Source organism: Misgurnus anguillicaudatus, chromosome 19 (assembly GCF_027580225.2).
Source record: "Misgurnus anguillicaudatus chromosome 19, ASM2758022v2, whole genome shotgun sequence".
Taxonomy (NCBI): domain Eukaryota; kingdom Metazoa; phylum Chordata; class Actinopteri; order Cypriniformes; family Cobitidae; genus Misgurnus; species Misgurnus anguillicaudatus.
The window spans coordinates 5,933,916-5,949,110 of NC_073355.2; the positions used below are offsets into that span (position 1 = coordinate 5,933,916).

A 15,195-nucleotide genomic window follows, 5' to 3' on the forward strand; every position below is an offset into this window, starting at 1 on the left:
CTGACGGAGTCGAATTACCATGGGTGTTGACTTTTAGAGTCTCAGTGTGGAGTTTGCAAGCGATGCAGACTTTTTTCTCTCTTCTTTCTCTCTCTCTCTGCAATTCGACCCGGAGACTGCCTGCCTCTTCCTGTCGCCCACTGCCTACCCCAGCCATATATATACACCTCCAATCCTCTCTCTCACACACAGCCATATGGGAATATATCTAATTTGAGTTTGGCTTGTGCCCTATCATTCCATCCCTCACATTTTAGTACTGACCGCCTGGGCTGCTTGCATGTGTGTTAAACTCGGCTTTTATCAACTTTCTCAATCTTTCTCAATTCTCTTCCTCAAAATTACGAAGGAACACAAATGTAACTTTGGGAATGTTGGAAGGAAATAAAATTAAAAATAAATCTGCATTTTTGACTGAAAATGTTAGCAAATAAAAAAATTATGTAAAATGCATTATTTTGAGGTCATGATGTCACTGCTTGTCATGAATATTCCCAAGCAACTAATTATCCACATACTTATGCAAGTGGTACAATGGCAAGAAAAAGTGAACCCCCAGGACTGTTTTCTACAGTGATGTGTCATAAAATGTGATCTGATCCTCATCTAGGACACAGCAATAGACAAACACAGTGTGTATAAGTTGACAACACACAAATAATTCTAGTTTCCTGTGTCTTTTTGAAAAAACCCATTAAACATTCCCATCTGCACCATATGTCTGAGCACTGTCTATAACTACACCATCGGCTCTGACATGTTTATGCATCGTTAAAAACCATTTTAAAAATAAGTTGGCAATGAAATTGAAATGCAAGTTATTCACAGCCCTGAAAAAAATCTGACTTTGATGCTATTTTAAACCACAATAAATCTTGCCATTATGCTTGAGATCTTTATCTGATTATAGAAAATAAAACATTAGATTTTTAACAATAAAGGCTTAATTTAAATGAATAAATAAATAAATAAATAAACATATGCATTATAGATTTGATGGTGTTGTTATAATGCAGGTATGGGGGGTTGGCAGCGATGACCGGATGGTGTATTTTCGTCATGGCGTGACGGCCACAGAGGTCATTGGCAGGTCGTGGGTCACCGTCTCTGCCCAGCTGGACTGCAGTGGAACCACAAATCATTCCAGGTTGTTGAAACAAATTTGCATTATGTTTTTTTCCACCACAACATCATATGCGTCCAGTAGATGGCGTCCTGGCTCTGAAAACCTCTCTGTTTCACATCACCCTCAGTGTCTGCACACCAACCGATGCTGCTGTCTTCAGTAGTGAAGTCACGACTCCTTCCCAGGGTTCTGTTCTGGGTTGTGATGACACGGACATTTCAAAGCCACGCCTCCCAAAGATCACGAGCGACAGCTTTATCTCCTCGCTGGTGTCTGATTGTCCTGCTGCCCAAACCAATGTACCTGAGGGTAATCAAGTGATGAGTGAAGGGCCCGATTCTTCTATCATGACCCCGACACTTCCGTGCAGCCAATCAGATGGCGGCGATACACCGTGGAGTAATGTCGAGTTGGAAGAGATGAAAGGCTCGGCTCCCAGCATTGCCCGGAGCTCTGTAGCCACGTATGCCTTAGAGCTGGAGCAGAGGACGGTGGAGGAAGTGCCGCCCTGGTCCTGTGTCGCCGGTGGAGGATGTGAAATAGACTTCAGCTTACCTGTCCGCTGGCTGAACACCACAGGTGCAGCACTGTTCAAGTTTAATTTATACGTCTGCATCGACTGTACGCTGTAGCCTGACATGCACTTCTCCAAAAGTGTAACAACTAGTCAATTCTACGCAATCGCTGTGATTGGTCCTCTAGTGCCATAACTGGGTCCCCAGTGCTTCTATAAACCTAGAAAATGTGAAAAAGATCAACCCAGTAACTTAGTTTTGGAAAACCATTTTCTGCAAGCATGTGAAAAAAGAGCTCATTGAAATCTGGCTCCCCTTGTGATGTCAGAAGGGGAACTTAGTATAATAATACCGCCCCTTAATCTGCACTATTCAAACACGGCACTGCCATTTAGTGCAGAGATGGAGAAAAAAATTGACAGCACAATTGAGTTTCAATTTCAACAAACCACCATTATGGCGATCAGTGTTTGCATTTCATCCGCTCATTTGCATTTAAAGTACACACCCAAAAACGACACATTTTTGCTCACTCCTACAAAGTGGCAATTTAAACATACTATAATAAATTATCTGTGGGGTATTTTGAGCTAAATCTTCACATAAATACACTGGGGACACCAAAGATTTATTTGACATCTTTAAAAAAAAGTCTTAATTCGTAATGTATTAATCACAGGGACAGTGCTGTTTCTTGAGAATGATGTTTTTTTTAGGTAAAGTAGTGATAGAGATATTTGTTTCTTCGTCATCTTTTTCTCTCTGTTTCTCAGATGCAAGACCGATCTCTCCATCCATCAGCCCTGCTCTCAATACTACAAACACACAAACACAGACTGAGAAAACTCAACATGAAAAAGGCTCGACCATAGAGAAGGTAGGCAGTGGCTATTTACACTAAGTAAAAATAGTCTGATACATTAACACTGTGACAATATCAGCTTTTTTTAGCGATATGCTATGTACAGTAGGTAAAAATAAGTTTTACTTAATAAATAAAATTGATAATTAGGGCTAGGGATGCACCGATATGGAAATTTTGCCGATACCGATAACTCTTTAAATTTGGGGGCGATAACCGATATCTATAGGCCGATAAATATTCATATTATTTTCACAATGAAAAACTTGCAGACCGTGGACATCTTGTCTCTGCGCTAGACTAGCATACTCTTCTTAAGCCCGCAACACGTGTCATCTTCATGCTATGTCACAGAAAGCACCACTCAAAACTCCACATGACATGGCCAGCAATGAGCAAGTGAAGTGGTTCAACAAACCAAAATAATCCATCATTTATCGGCTTTCATTTATCGGCCTAATTTTGCTATCAGACCGATAACCGATAATATTAAAAATAAGCAGTTATCGGCCGATAACGATATGTCGGCCGATATATCGTGCATCCCTAATCAGGGCTCAACGCAAATCATTTTTATACTAACCCAGTCGGACCAGTGGTTTAGGTTTTCACTTGCCCTGCAAAAAGTTTCACTTGCTTCACCAAAATTTTTTTATTGAAAATAAATGTCTTTTCTACATCATATATGATAGGAAAAAGGAGAAGAGCGAGGTCGGCAATAAGTCGATTCAAACCAGCGATATCGCATCAAAAGCCATTTCCACAAATCATACGCTGTTCTGCCTGCACCACTGAAGCATCTTTTTTCAGTCTTAGTTGTCCAATCAGACACTCAGTGGAGCTAGTGTAAATAGCCTTTGCCAACAAGTGACGCTATTAAATGTGCTGTGTGTAACAAATGATATTTTTTTAGTGTATCTTACAGCAGAAGTTTTATTAAAATTAGTTATTCAGTTAGTCGTTTCGGGCAGTATCAGTCATACTTCACACCCGGTGCTGTGTAATAGGACACACTTCACGATTTAAAAGTAGATTGTATGTTTAGTTTTTTTACCTATGACCTGTTTTATGTCCAGAAGTATGGGTATGTTTTTATACTTATATTTAATGTAAAGATGCTGAAAATGTGTACATGGAGGTAAGTGGGCAGTAGATACAGTACTATGATGTCGTGTCATGACGTGTGTGTGTGTGTGTATTTCAGTGTGTACGTGTAACGAGAGGTTGTATGTATTGGTGGAGGGATTGGTTTCCTTATCAATGGGAAGATGTCAGTGTGATGCTGGAGCAGGTGAGAGGTGACGGAGCTCAGACAGATCACATCCTTTATCTCTACTACACTGAAAACCAGCAGAAAAAGGTAATACATACACAGACTGAAAACATACATTTACCTCAGATGAGCTCACATTATAGCACTGGATTTCCCAAACTATAAGGGGTTGGTTCGTGAGATGATGAAAAGCAATTCATGAATTACCACTAAATCATAAAATGGAAAAAATGATTTTGTTGAAAATCTAAATAAAACACTTGCTAACAACAACATCTGGATCATTACACAACACAGTACAACACATTCAATATATCAGAAAACTGAGAACTTATGCAAAATGGACAGATATGTTGTATGTACTGTACCAACAGAAGATAATTGTCAGATGAAGGTCCAATAATAATAATGAGGTACAGGTACTAATAACAATAACTATGTTAAATACTACTGATAAAAACTTAAAAGGGGCCATAAAAAGACTTTTTTTTTAAAATGTCAAATAAATCTTTGGTGTCCCCAGATAAATCTGTAAAGTTTTAGCTCAAAATATCATATAGATAATTTATTATAGCATGTTTAAATTGCCACTTTGTAGGTATAAGCAAAAATGTGCCGTTTTGCGTGTGTCCTTTAAAATGCAAATTAGCTTATCTCTGAACTAAATGACAGTGGTGTTGCTGGATAGTGCAGATTAAGAGGTGGTTTTATTATAATAAGATCCCTTCCAAGGAAATAATTTAGGTCAAAGAGGTTTAGCTGACAAAAAAGTTTGAAAACCCCTGGTATAACAAACACAGATTTCTATGTGACTTTTTTGAGAGCTTTTAATATATATGTATATGTATATATATATATGTATATATATATATATGTATATATATATATGTATATATATATATGTATATATATATATATGTATATATATATATATGTATATATATATATATGTATATATGTATATATATATATATATATATATATATATATATATATATATATATATATATATATATATATATATATATATATATATATATATATATATATATATACACGTATATACATATATACATATATACATATATACATACATACATACATACATACATATATACATATATACATACATACATACATACATACATACATACATACATACATACATACATACATACATACATATATACATATATACATACATACATACATACATACATACATATATATATACATGATATATATACATACATATATGATATATGACAAAGTGATATCACAACCTGTAAGAAACCTAACCTCCAAATCCAGTGTAAACGCAGTTTTGTGTAAACCTACCTCTGTCCATTGTCTTTATAGGCCTATATGCACGCATATTCTTTTATGAGTGTCATTCCCACCAATTAAAGAAATGTTTTGTTTATTTTAACTCATTCCACAGAATCCACACTAGCCTTTTTTTTAAGTTGCCCGCCAGCATTTTTTGTGATTTTCACAAAAGTTTCACAAAATGACTTTCAGGAAAATTTCCTTCTAAGAATATATAAACATATACAAATATATCAAATGAAAGAACAGACCCTCTGCTTTCAAACAAACAATAAACAAACAAACAAAATAGGAAAAACTGTTTCATCTTATCTATATGTTTTGCTTTGCTTGTATACTCTTAAATATGAGGGTTTTTTTTCAAAAATAAATATTTTTAGCAAAAAGCTAAAATAATAGCAGAGAAAGAATTTTGTTAAAGATCAGATTAAGAACGTTTCTCAAAACAAAAATTAATAAATAAATTTTTGCTTCAGTTTTTTTATAAATAGCTTTTTTCCATGCAAATTCATGTTTTCTCTTAATTGACGAGATAACTTGTCAATGTCGGGGAAAGAGTTAAAGGCTATAATTGTCTTTTTACTCAACTCCCCCAAGGGTTCAATAATTCACCTTCTCATAGTCATGCTAACAGCTCACAATGAATTCAGTTTATTACACAGTTTGCTGAGGCAGTGTAACCTGCAGTCAGTTATTACCAACTAAATCAATAAAGAAGATCTTTTATATTTTGTGTTTCAGTATTTGCACGCTTCGATAAAGGAGGTGACTGCACTGGTGCCTGTGTTTAGAGACTCTCTGTACACTATGGCTGTGTACACACCAGAACGCACCCGACAGAGACGACCCATTTTACTGGCAACTCGCTCTCTACAGGACTTCAGTACTTGGGTAAAGTTATCCGAAAATAACGGCAATTTAACTTTTTTTAAATAATCTACAATGCTGATTTCTGGATGTGTTTAATCACTGCAGTTCTCTCTGCTGAACAAGTCGTGCTGTGAATTCAGAGGTCTTGAAGATCGTATATCTAAACAGGCCATGTGGGCTGTGACATCTAAAGGTGACATCATGGTCCATGAACCGTCACCGAGTCTGGAGGCCGCAGCGCAGTATTTACCATGCGATCACATGTAAGAACGTCATCATCATCATCATCTTACTTTACTTTAGCCTTGCTCCAAAATCTAGTGAGCTACCTTACTGTATACTGTCTGTTTTTTGTATAGTCTTTGTTTCAGAAGTGCACTTATCTATCTACAGCAGGTATTGTAGATGCGATTTCAGAGCAGAGCGAATCTGTTGCTCACCGTTGAGCTGATCTTTTAATATAAGATATCGTTCACTTTAATATATATTTAAGCTTGCATGTCCACTAAATTTTGGTTCACAGCTGTATATTTGGGCTTGTCATTGTAATGTTGTATTACGATTGTTACGTTGATCTGCTTGGCATGCATCGTGAGCGTCTGTGTTTCTGTGTTTGTGCTGTACGTGTGCGCCTGCTGTCGGGTTCAGGTTCTGGCGTCAGGTCCCGGGTCACCTGTTCTGTGTGGAGTCTAACAGTCTGGGTGTGGTGTGGGGCGTCGGTCACGATCACACCGCCTGGGTTTACACGGGGGGCTGCAAGGGAGACTCGACTCAGGGTAAAACTGTTGACAACTGCACCAACTAATTTGCATGCTTCAGCTAGTCCTGGTCCTGACAAGCCAGCATTTGAAATCTGTATACTTTCCAACAATCATGCTGTTTCTAATGATTACGTTCTCAAATTCCAGGAGACGAAAATGTTAAGCAGACAATAACTGACATCAGGAACGTCTACATCTATGAGAACCAGCGCTGGAATCCCATGACAGGATACACGGATAAGTAAGTGTCCATGAACTCCTTAATGACCTTTTAATGATGCTTCACAATCTTTTTGTCTCATCTTTCTTTCACAGGGGTCTTCCAACAGATCGCTACATGTGGAGTGATGCTTCAGGTCTCAGAGAGTGCACCAAAGAAAACACCAACCCTCCGTCACCACAGTGGACATGGGTGAAAGTTTTACCTTATAGCAAAATATTGATTCTCACTTCTCTTTCAAGGCCTCGGGAAGTCTTGTAGCAACATTAAGACAGAATTAATTTGATGTGAAACCACAGATGTGCAAGTATCTGTAGCTCAATTGGTAAAGCATTGCATTGGGTTCGATTGAAGAGGTGCATACTCTGATAAAATGCATGGATGAAATGAACAGTTTAATGCGCTTTGGACAAAAGTGTATCCCAGACAACAGACGACTGCAGATCCAGCCCGTACACACGCGTACATAAACTTTTAAACGATTGCCGAACACAGTACAAAATCAACAAAATGTCTCATTTATTTGCGATCCTGCATAATTTGTCATTTCATTGCAAAATAAGGGCAAAAAATAAAAAGATCTCATAAAAAATAAATGAAATGAACGAATATTCTGTCATCATGAAGTAGACAACTTGGTGATCAATTTTGGCACATGAGCAATCCCTCTCTCAAGCCAGCTCTACCTCAGAGTTAACTGCTTGATAAATCACACTAAGAACACCCAAACCATTATCCAACAGCAGCATTCATTTAAATCCGTACCCTACCCGACTCGTTTGACATAAAGGCCACATAAATGTACCCCTTTTTTACCTTTTATATTTTTTATATATAAACTTCTTGTATCCAGTATTATGCATTTTAAATATTGAAAACTCATATTTTCTATATTTTCTTTTTAATATTTTAAAAACAATTACAGTTTAACATTGAAAACATTGAAAAATGTTACAATTTCAACTATGAGCATTGCACATAAAAAGTGCAAGTGTAAACAATGCAGAGCTCTTAAACTTTTTTTATAACTGTTTACCTTATAACTGAATTTCATAAATTGTTACATTTCAAGTATTCACAATATATAGTCAGTCTTCTTTTAATGACTAAAATTGCACTTTATGTTTTCCTTCCCTACTGAAAAATCCAGCTAAAACCAGCATAAGCTGGTAGCTGGTTTAAGGTGGTTTATGCTGGTCCTCCCAGGCTGACAAAGCTGGTCATGCTGGTGCATGGGCCAGCTGGTATTCCAGCCTGACCAGCTAAGTCCAGCTAGACCAGCTTAAAATGTGACCAAAACACAGCTAGACCAGCTTGCTACACCAGCAAAACCAGCTTCCTACACCAGCAAAGCCAGCTAAAACCAAGCTGGAGACAAGCTCACCAGCTTATGCTGGTCTTAGCTGGATTTTTCAGTAGGGTTTTTTAATATTTCAAAGATATCTATAGATGGTTTGAGCAGTAACAACATAAACAAACAGCTTTCATGGAACAACTGTAACTTCTGGTAAACAGTGTTAAGAATCAATAACAACAAAGTTCTTTTGCCGTCTCCCCTCATCTTTACGAAACCAAAACATTTGTTATTTTTTACAAGGTATTTGTTACAGAGTTCAGTTTAGTCACTAGCCAGACCATTAAACAAACAGAAACCGAAAGTAAAGTTCCGACGCACGTGCGTCAGATGAAACTGTCTATAGGCTAAACCGCCTTTCCATTGTACAGTACATTCGTTCGGAGTTTGCCCTCTAGTGGCAGTCGTAATGAAATTTAATCGTAAATTCATGTCAACATGGGAGAGAAACTTATTCCAGCGCAAGAGCCTTCAATCGACGAATATATTTATACTTAATAAATGACTTAATCAATAAATTTTTTAAGGATTCAAGTGTTACTGATAAAGTTAAACAAAAATGAATTGTGAAAAACACAGTGTTTTGATTGTAACACACTGAATTACATCAGTTCCGGTCGGCATTTTACATGCGGTGTAGTCGCACAGTTAATTTTTTTTAATGCACCAAAAGCGCAAATTGGATATGAAACCTGTTTGAGGCACCTGCCGTCTTAAATAAATGCCAAAACCAGGTGAAGCAGTATCATAATGCATTACAATTTATTGTTTTGTAGTCCTTGTAAGTTGTTGGGAGACAAAAAAGTAATCTATCACCTCATCCCAACCACGTGCACATGCCACCTGTCAGTGCGCGAGGACCAAACTCCTTTCTCCTTTAAGCGTGGGTTTACACCAGACGGTTTGCGCGAGTAGATTGCATACAAGGTCAACGCAAAGACGCAATCAGACGCATTATGCTACGTACACACCAAACGCGGGGCATCCTGTTACTCGCTCTAGAACACTCGTTGGATTTACTTTGTGTCATGCAAATTTTTTCGCTCGAGTTAAAGCTGGGGCGAAGATGCGTTTAAGGTGAATAGCGCATGTTTTCGCAACAAATCGCGTCATTCGCATCGGCTCACGCAAGGACGCGTCTGGTCGTGTCTTTGCGTTGACTTTGTATGTGATCTACTCACGCAAATCGTTGAAATCGCATCTGGTGTGAACCCACAGTTATGGTCACATGCATGTCAACATGTCCATCGTTGAAAATGTATGTAAGCAAAGATGGGTATATAAGTAAACCAGTTTAGGGAAAATTTTGTTTTGGACGTGTGGCTATTGATCCTTGTAAAAAACTGAACGTTTTTTTTTAAAAGTGACAGCAACGTACCTACTGTTTGTATCAGTATCTTTACGCTGTATTTATTTGTCCTATTTTAATTTGTTTCTTATTTTTTTACTTACTGTTTACTGGATTATTTAATTACTTGAGAACTTGCTAATTATTTAATATGCAAGCATTTATGGTATTTTAATTAGAAAAATATTGCAACTTTTTTCGCACATTTATAGAAATTACTACCGCAAAATTTTAATCGCAAAATTCACAAAAAAAGTCGCAAAATCCTGGTGGGATTGATGAGGATCATAAAAATGTTGTATACATTTTCTTTTCTTTTGTGTCTTTAAAGGTCTTCTCGTTACCTTGTATTAAAAATCTAATATTATATAGTTACGTTATTGTACAGTGGGAAACTAGTCAGCTGTGTGTCGTCTCTATATTTGCAGATTTCTGATTGGACAGTAGACTACGGTGTGCCAGGAGGTTCAGACAAAGAAGGCTGGCAGTATGCTGCAGAGTTCACTTTGTATGTTGTCTCTCTTAATCATATTAAAGACACAGAAAGAGCCAAAGACCTCTGACCTTAACTAAGAGCTACATGTCTTTATCATACAGGACCTTTCACGGTTATAAGACAATGAAGGATTTCGTGCGCCGCAGACGATGGGTGAGGTCAGTTCAAATTCCACACCCCAATGCCGAGCATAGTAAAGCAGGAAGTGATGTAAAACAGCTGTGGTTTTCCGCAGGAAGTGTGAGATCAATCTTACTGGACCTTGGCAGAAGGTTCCACCCATCCGGCTGACGGATATCACCATCCTGCCGTGTCTGGCTCAGTGCGGTCTAGAGCAGGTTCCTCTGTGGGCCATCAGCGAGAAAGGAGACGTGCTGTGTCGCCTGGGAGTCACGGCCGACAACCCTGCCGTGAGCATTAAACTTACGTGCTACATTTCATGTAGAAAATGCGCATTGCATGTGGGATGTCCTCTAACCAAAACTGTGAAACCGCAGGGCAACTCATGGCTTCATGTGGGGACAGACCAGCCGTTTAAGTCCATTTGCATAGGAGGAGGTCACCAGGTGTGGGCTATTGCCAGGGACGGTGCCATCTTCTACCGGGGCTCTGTGTCTGCCCACAACCCAGCCGGTGAGACCACAGAATCCTAATGATGGAAAGTCTGACCATTTCAAGGCTGCTAGATTTGAAGTTCAAAAAAAGTTCAACCCAGTAACTTAGTTTTGGTAAACCATTCTCTGCAAGCATGTGAAAAAGCAGGTCATTGAAATTTGGCTCCCCTTGTGATGTCTTAATCTGCACTATCCAACCACAGCACTGCCATTTAGTGCAGAAAGAGGGAGAAAATAATTGACAGCACACTTGAGTTTAAATTTCATCAAACTGCCATCATTTCATCAGCTCATTTGCATTTTAAAGGACACACCCAAAAATGTGCACATTTTTGCTCACACCTACAAAGAAACAACTTTATCATGTTATAATAAATTATCTGTATGATATTATTTATCAATTGCTTAATGATTAGTATTTCTGTTCGCCTTTTATTGCAGGCGAGTGCTGGTACCACATCCCCTCTCCTCCTCGACAAACGCTCAAACAGGTGTCTGTGGGCCGCACCTCGGTTTGTGCTGTGGATGAAAACAGTAAGTTGGTTTTTGACTTGAACCATGTTCAGATAATTTACCATACTGTATAGTATATGTACTAAATGTATATTATGTGATGCAGTACCCTGATGACCAACAGTACTACATTTGCATACTACACAGAACACCATGATGCATCTCTATTGTTATTCCCAATATGACAATTAAACTACAAATAATATTTGTAAATATGCTTTTGACTCAGACTTTGATTGTAAATCCGGGTGTGTTTGTACAGGTAATCTGTGGTACAGACAGGGTTTGACACCCAGCTATCCTCAGGGCTCTGCATGGGAACTCATCTCCAGTAATGTGTGTAAAGTGTCTGTTGGACAACTGGATCAGGTCTGAAAGATTTTACATTAATGCACATTTTAGCCAAAAACAAACATCATAAATGTATGGACGTAAATGAAAGAACGTTGATTAATTTTCTATTACAGCATGGCTGTAAAGTAGTTTTAGTTTTTAAGCACATTAGTTTCATGTAGCTTTGCAACCCCTACTGAAAAGACCAGCTAAAACCAGCCTAAGCTACTTGGCTGATTTAGCTGGTCTCCCAGCGTGGTTTTAGCTGGTGTAGCAGGCTTGTTTTAGATGGGTTTTCGTACCCTTTTTAATTGGTTAAGCAGGTCTTAGTTGGTCAGGCTGGGTTTTTCACACTTTGCTTAACCCCGGGTTATCTTCACTCTAAACCCCGCTTTTAATCCTAGGTTACCCAGGTTATCGGAATCCGAAGGTTTCGCATTTCACACTGTTCATACTTAACCAGGGGTTAAAGGGACACTCCATTTTTTTTAGATGTGCTCATTTTCCGGCTCCTCTGGAGTTGAACGTTTGATTTTTGCCATTTTTGAATCCATTCGGGTGATTCTCACGAAACCATTGAAACACCACGGCACTAATGATTTTAGCTTTAAAATGTGTAATATAGTAACATTAAAAAGCATCAGAATTAACACAATACTGTGTTCTACCTTGCACAATGTGTGATTTCAACATAAGAATTTATAATTGTAAATTTTATCTCATTTTCTGCTGAAATTCTCATTACCGCAATGCTGCAAACGGCTGTGTTTGAACATGCGTTATGTTGTAATTTAATCAAATTAACACAAAAATATAAAGAAAAAAAATAAATGGATGTTTTGCTAGACTACTTTAGATGACAGAAAAAATATTTACTGAATATTCATGTATAATAATAATGAAGAAAAATTAGGAAAATGATGTGTCCATGCCTGATGGTCTCATCCTCCGCAACACTTTTTGAGAACAGTTTAAGCACACATACAGAATTTTAATAAAGTTTGATTTTGAGTGACCAAGCACATGGACCAGTTACTTCAAGATGGCTACCAGGTAAGATCATTTTTTTACAGTTAATTTGAAATATTGTCTTGTCAGAATGCTTACACGACATTATCATTACCGCAACAGATGCTTATTAAATGTTAATTTAATTAATAGAAGCATAATACTTTGATTTTAAATGCATGTGCAGAATCTCCAAATTATGTTCTTTCAGGTTTGTCATGTCATTTTGAAAATATGTCAGTGTTTGATGTTTTCTGACTGTTGCGGTAATGAGATTTTTTAGGACTAATTTTTTAAATTATGTTACAAAAAGTGTTAAATGATAAGTAAAAGTTTTTAAATTAATGTTCCCATTTACTCCAGACTTTGTTTTTCAATGTCTGGTGGGAAAAAAAGTACATTTAAGCAATTTTTACATTTTCATGCTTGACATTTTTAAAACCAAGTTTTCGTGAGAATCACCCATTCAGCTGATCTCCAGGTCTGGCGCTAGCACTTTTAGCATAGCTTAGCATAATCCATTGAATCTGATTAGACCATTAGCACCACGCTCAAAAATAACCAAAAATATTTTTTCTATTTAAAACTTGACTTTTCTGTAATTACATTGTGTACTAAGACCGACAGAAAATTAAAAGTTGTGATTTTCAAGGTGGATATGGTTAGGAACTATGCTCTCATTCTGGCGTAGTAACCAAGGACTTTGCTGCAGGAGGCGTAGTGATGTTGCGCACTGCCCGAGGGTGGTCCCCTTGGTAACTTGCAATAGCAGGGGACTATTTTCGGCTGCTGCGTGGTGTCATTGCGCCTGCTGCAGCCATGTTACAGCAGCAAAATCCTTGATTATTACGCCAGAATGAATTATTAGCTCCTAGCCAGATCTGCCTACAGAAGAGTCACGTTTTAAATAGGAAAAATATCAAAACTCTAGACCCGGACATCAGCTGAATGGATTCCAAAACGGTAAAAATGTACTGTTTAACTCTAGGGAATCTGGAAAATGAGCATGTTTTCAAAAAAAGTGGAGAGATAACCCTGAGTATTCATAATCTGACGTTTCACACAGTCTATTCCTAAACCTTCCTTTTCAGTAGGGATGTTTTTTAAGGAAATAATACAAAGGTACTAAATACTGTGGCAACTGTTTATAAAGCAAGATCATTTTTTCCTTGTTATTATTATTGTCCATTGTTCAGTGGTCTAACTGCAAATGAAACATTTAGAATGTAAATAAAGTAAAAAGCATAACACTTACATAATAAAGTGTTGGTTAATTAGTTAATGTAGGATGTAAGGTATAAATGATTTGATTTGTCCAGGTTTGGATCATCGCTGATAAAGTGCCAGGTTTTCCATCGGAGAGTTCAGGAACTGTGTGCCACAGACTGGGAGTGAAGCCCATGTACGCAAAAGGCCTGAGCTGGGACTTTGGCATCGGGGTGAGTCCTTCAATTTCCACTTGACCATCTTTAAAGTAACACTCAAGGAAGTCTATACTACCTGGACAAAACTACTCATTTTTCAATCAGGTCAATGGCATTTGCTCAGCAGGTGCACGTAACCCTGAAAGAGCCGTATTACAGTTTTTTTACAGACGCCAGGACACATTTCTCAATACTTAGGTCACTTTTGCAAAACTCTTTTCACATTCAAAATGCACTACAACTACCAAAACACTTTATTCAGGTCTCAAATCAACGCATTCTTCCAGAACACTAGCAAAGGTTGACAGCCGACAAACACACTTTGTCACCCACAAAACAATGACCTAAAAAACACTAACAACATGTAGCATTATACATGATCTCTGTTTATAATTCACCGCAATATATATTACTGGATGGAATCAAACATGATGCAGAATTCGTCAATATTTTATGTAGTTTATTTTTAGTAATTCCAAAGTAATTCCAGAATACAAGAATTTGTATACACACCATCCACTGATACAGATACAATAGTAATGCTAATCTACTATCTACTTTTTATAGCATTTGTTTTTAAGATTTAAAATATATTTCATTAAAATATTACTGTAGAAATGTAGCAAATTGCTGTCTTATTCAGTTTTGTATTATGTTATTGTTTTGAAAATAAGTTTAACAGTTTTGAAAACAGTATGTAAGCATTTGAAAATTGTCCTGTATGTATAAAGAGTTTTGTCAGTTGTTGTGTCTGAGTGAGAAAAGAATTCATGAAATTTGGGAGATGTAGTCATTGAATGCATTTTGTGCCAAAGCAAAGATAATTGATCCTCATTTTAGCCCACATAAACTTCTGTTGTGCTCACTGTGTGAAGAGTTTTGCAAAAGTGACCTAAGCATTGAGAAATGTGTCCTAGCGTCTGTAAAAAACTGACCTGGGCAGTTTAAGAAATATTTTTATTCAGTCACTGATCACTCTATTATAACTTTGCACTGGTCATGGCAAAACAAATCTATTGTACACACTAAAACACTCACTGGTAAAAAAAATCTACTATAAATATAAATTTTATTTATAAATTTAAATGCATAATACTATAGTTGTTACATCTACCAACAGAGGTGGACTGACAAAATTAAATTTTTTCT

At 37.2% G+C, this 15,195-nt stretch overlaps 1 protein-coding gene across 2 annotated transcripts in view; it reads left to right on the forward strand.

Moving 5' to 3' along the window:
* Nucleotides 1-15,195, forward strand: part of tecpr1b (tectonin beta-propeller repeat containing 1b) — a 33,933-nt gene that overhangs the window by 7,726 nt on the left and 11,012 nt on the right. For both annotated transcript variants that reach the window (XM_055184478.2, XM_073856833.1), the window contains exons 9-24: nucleotides 1,017-1,147; nucleotides 1,254-1,705; nucleotides 2,415-2,518; nucleotides 3,708-3,863; nucleotides 5,847-5,996; nucleotides 6,081-6,238; nucleotides 6,624-6,751; nucleotides 6,884-6,977; nucleotides 7,052-7,148; nucleotides 10,087-10,166; nucleotides 10,256-10,312; nucleotides 10,390-10,564; nucleotides 10,652-10,787; nucleotides 11,210-11,302; nucleotides 11,544-11,650; nucleotides 13,942-14,061. In XM_055184478.2, the coding sequence (XP_055040453.2) occupies nucleotides 1,017-1,147; nucleotides 1,254-1,705; nucleotides 2,415-2,518; nucleotides 3,708-3,863; nucleotides 5,847-5,996; nucleotides 6,081-6,238; nucleotides 6,624-6,751; nucleotides 6,884-6,977; nucleotides 7,052-7,148; nucleotides 10,087-10,166; nucleotides 10,256-10,312; nucleotides 10,390-10,564; nucleotides 10,652-10,787; nucleotides 11,210-11,302; nucleotides 11,544-11,650; nucleotides 13,942-14,061 (2,238 nt within the window). The remainder of the gene's footprint in view (nucleotides 1-1,016; nucleotides 1,148-1,253; nucleotides 1,706-2,414; nucleotides 2,519-3,707; nucleotides 3,864-5,846; nucleotides 5,997-6,080; nucleotides 6,239-6,623; nucleotides 6,752-6,883; nucleotides 6,978-7,051; nucleotides 7,149-10,086; nucleotides 10,167-10,255; nucleotides 10,313-10,389; nucleotides 10,565-10,651; nucleotides 10,788-11,209; nucleotides 11,303-11,543; nucleotides 11,651-13,941; nucleotides 14,062-15,195) is intronic.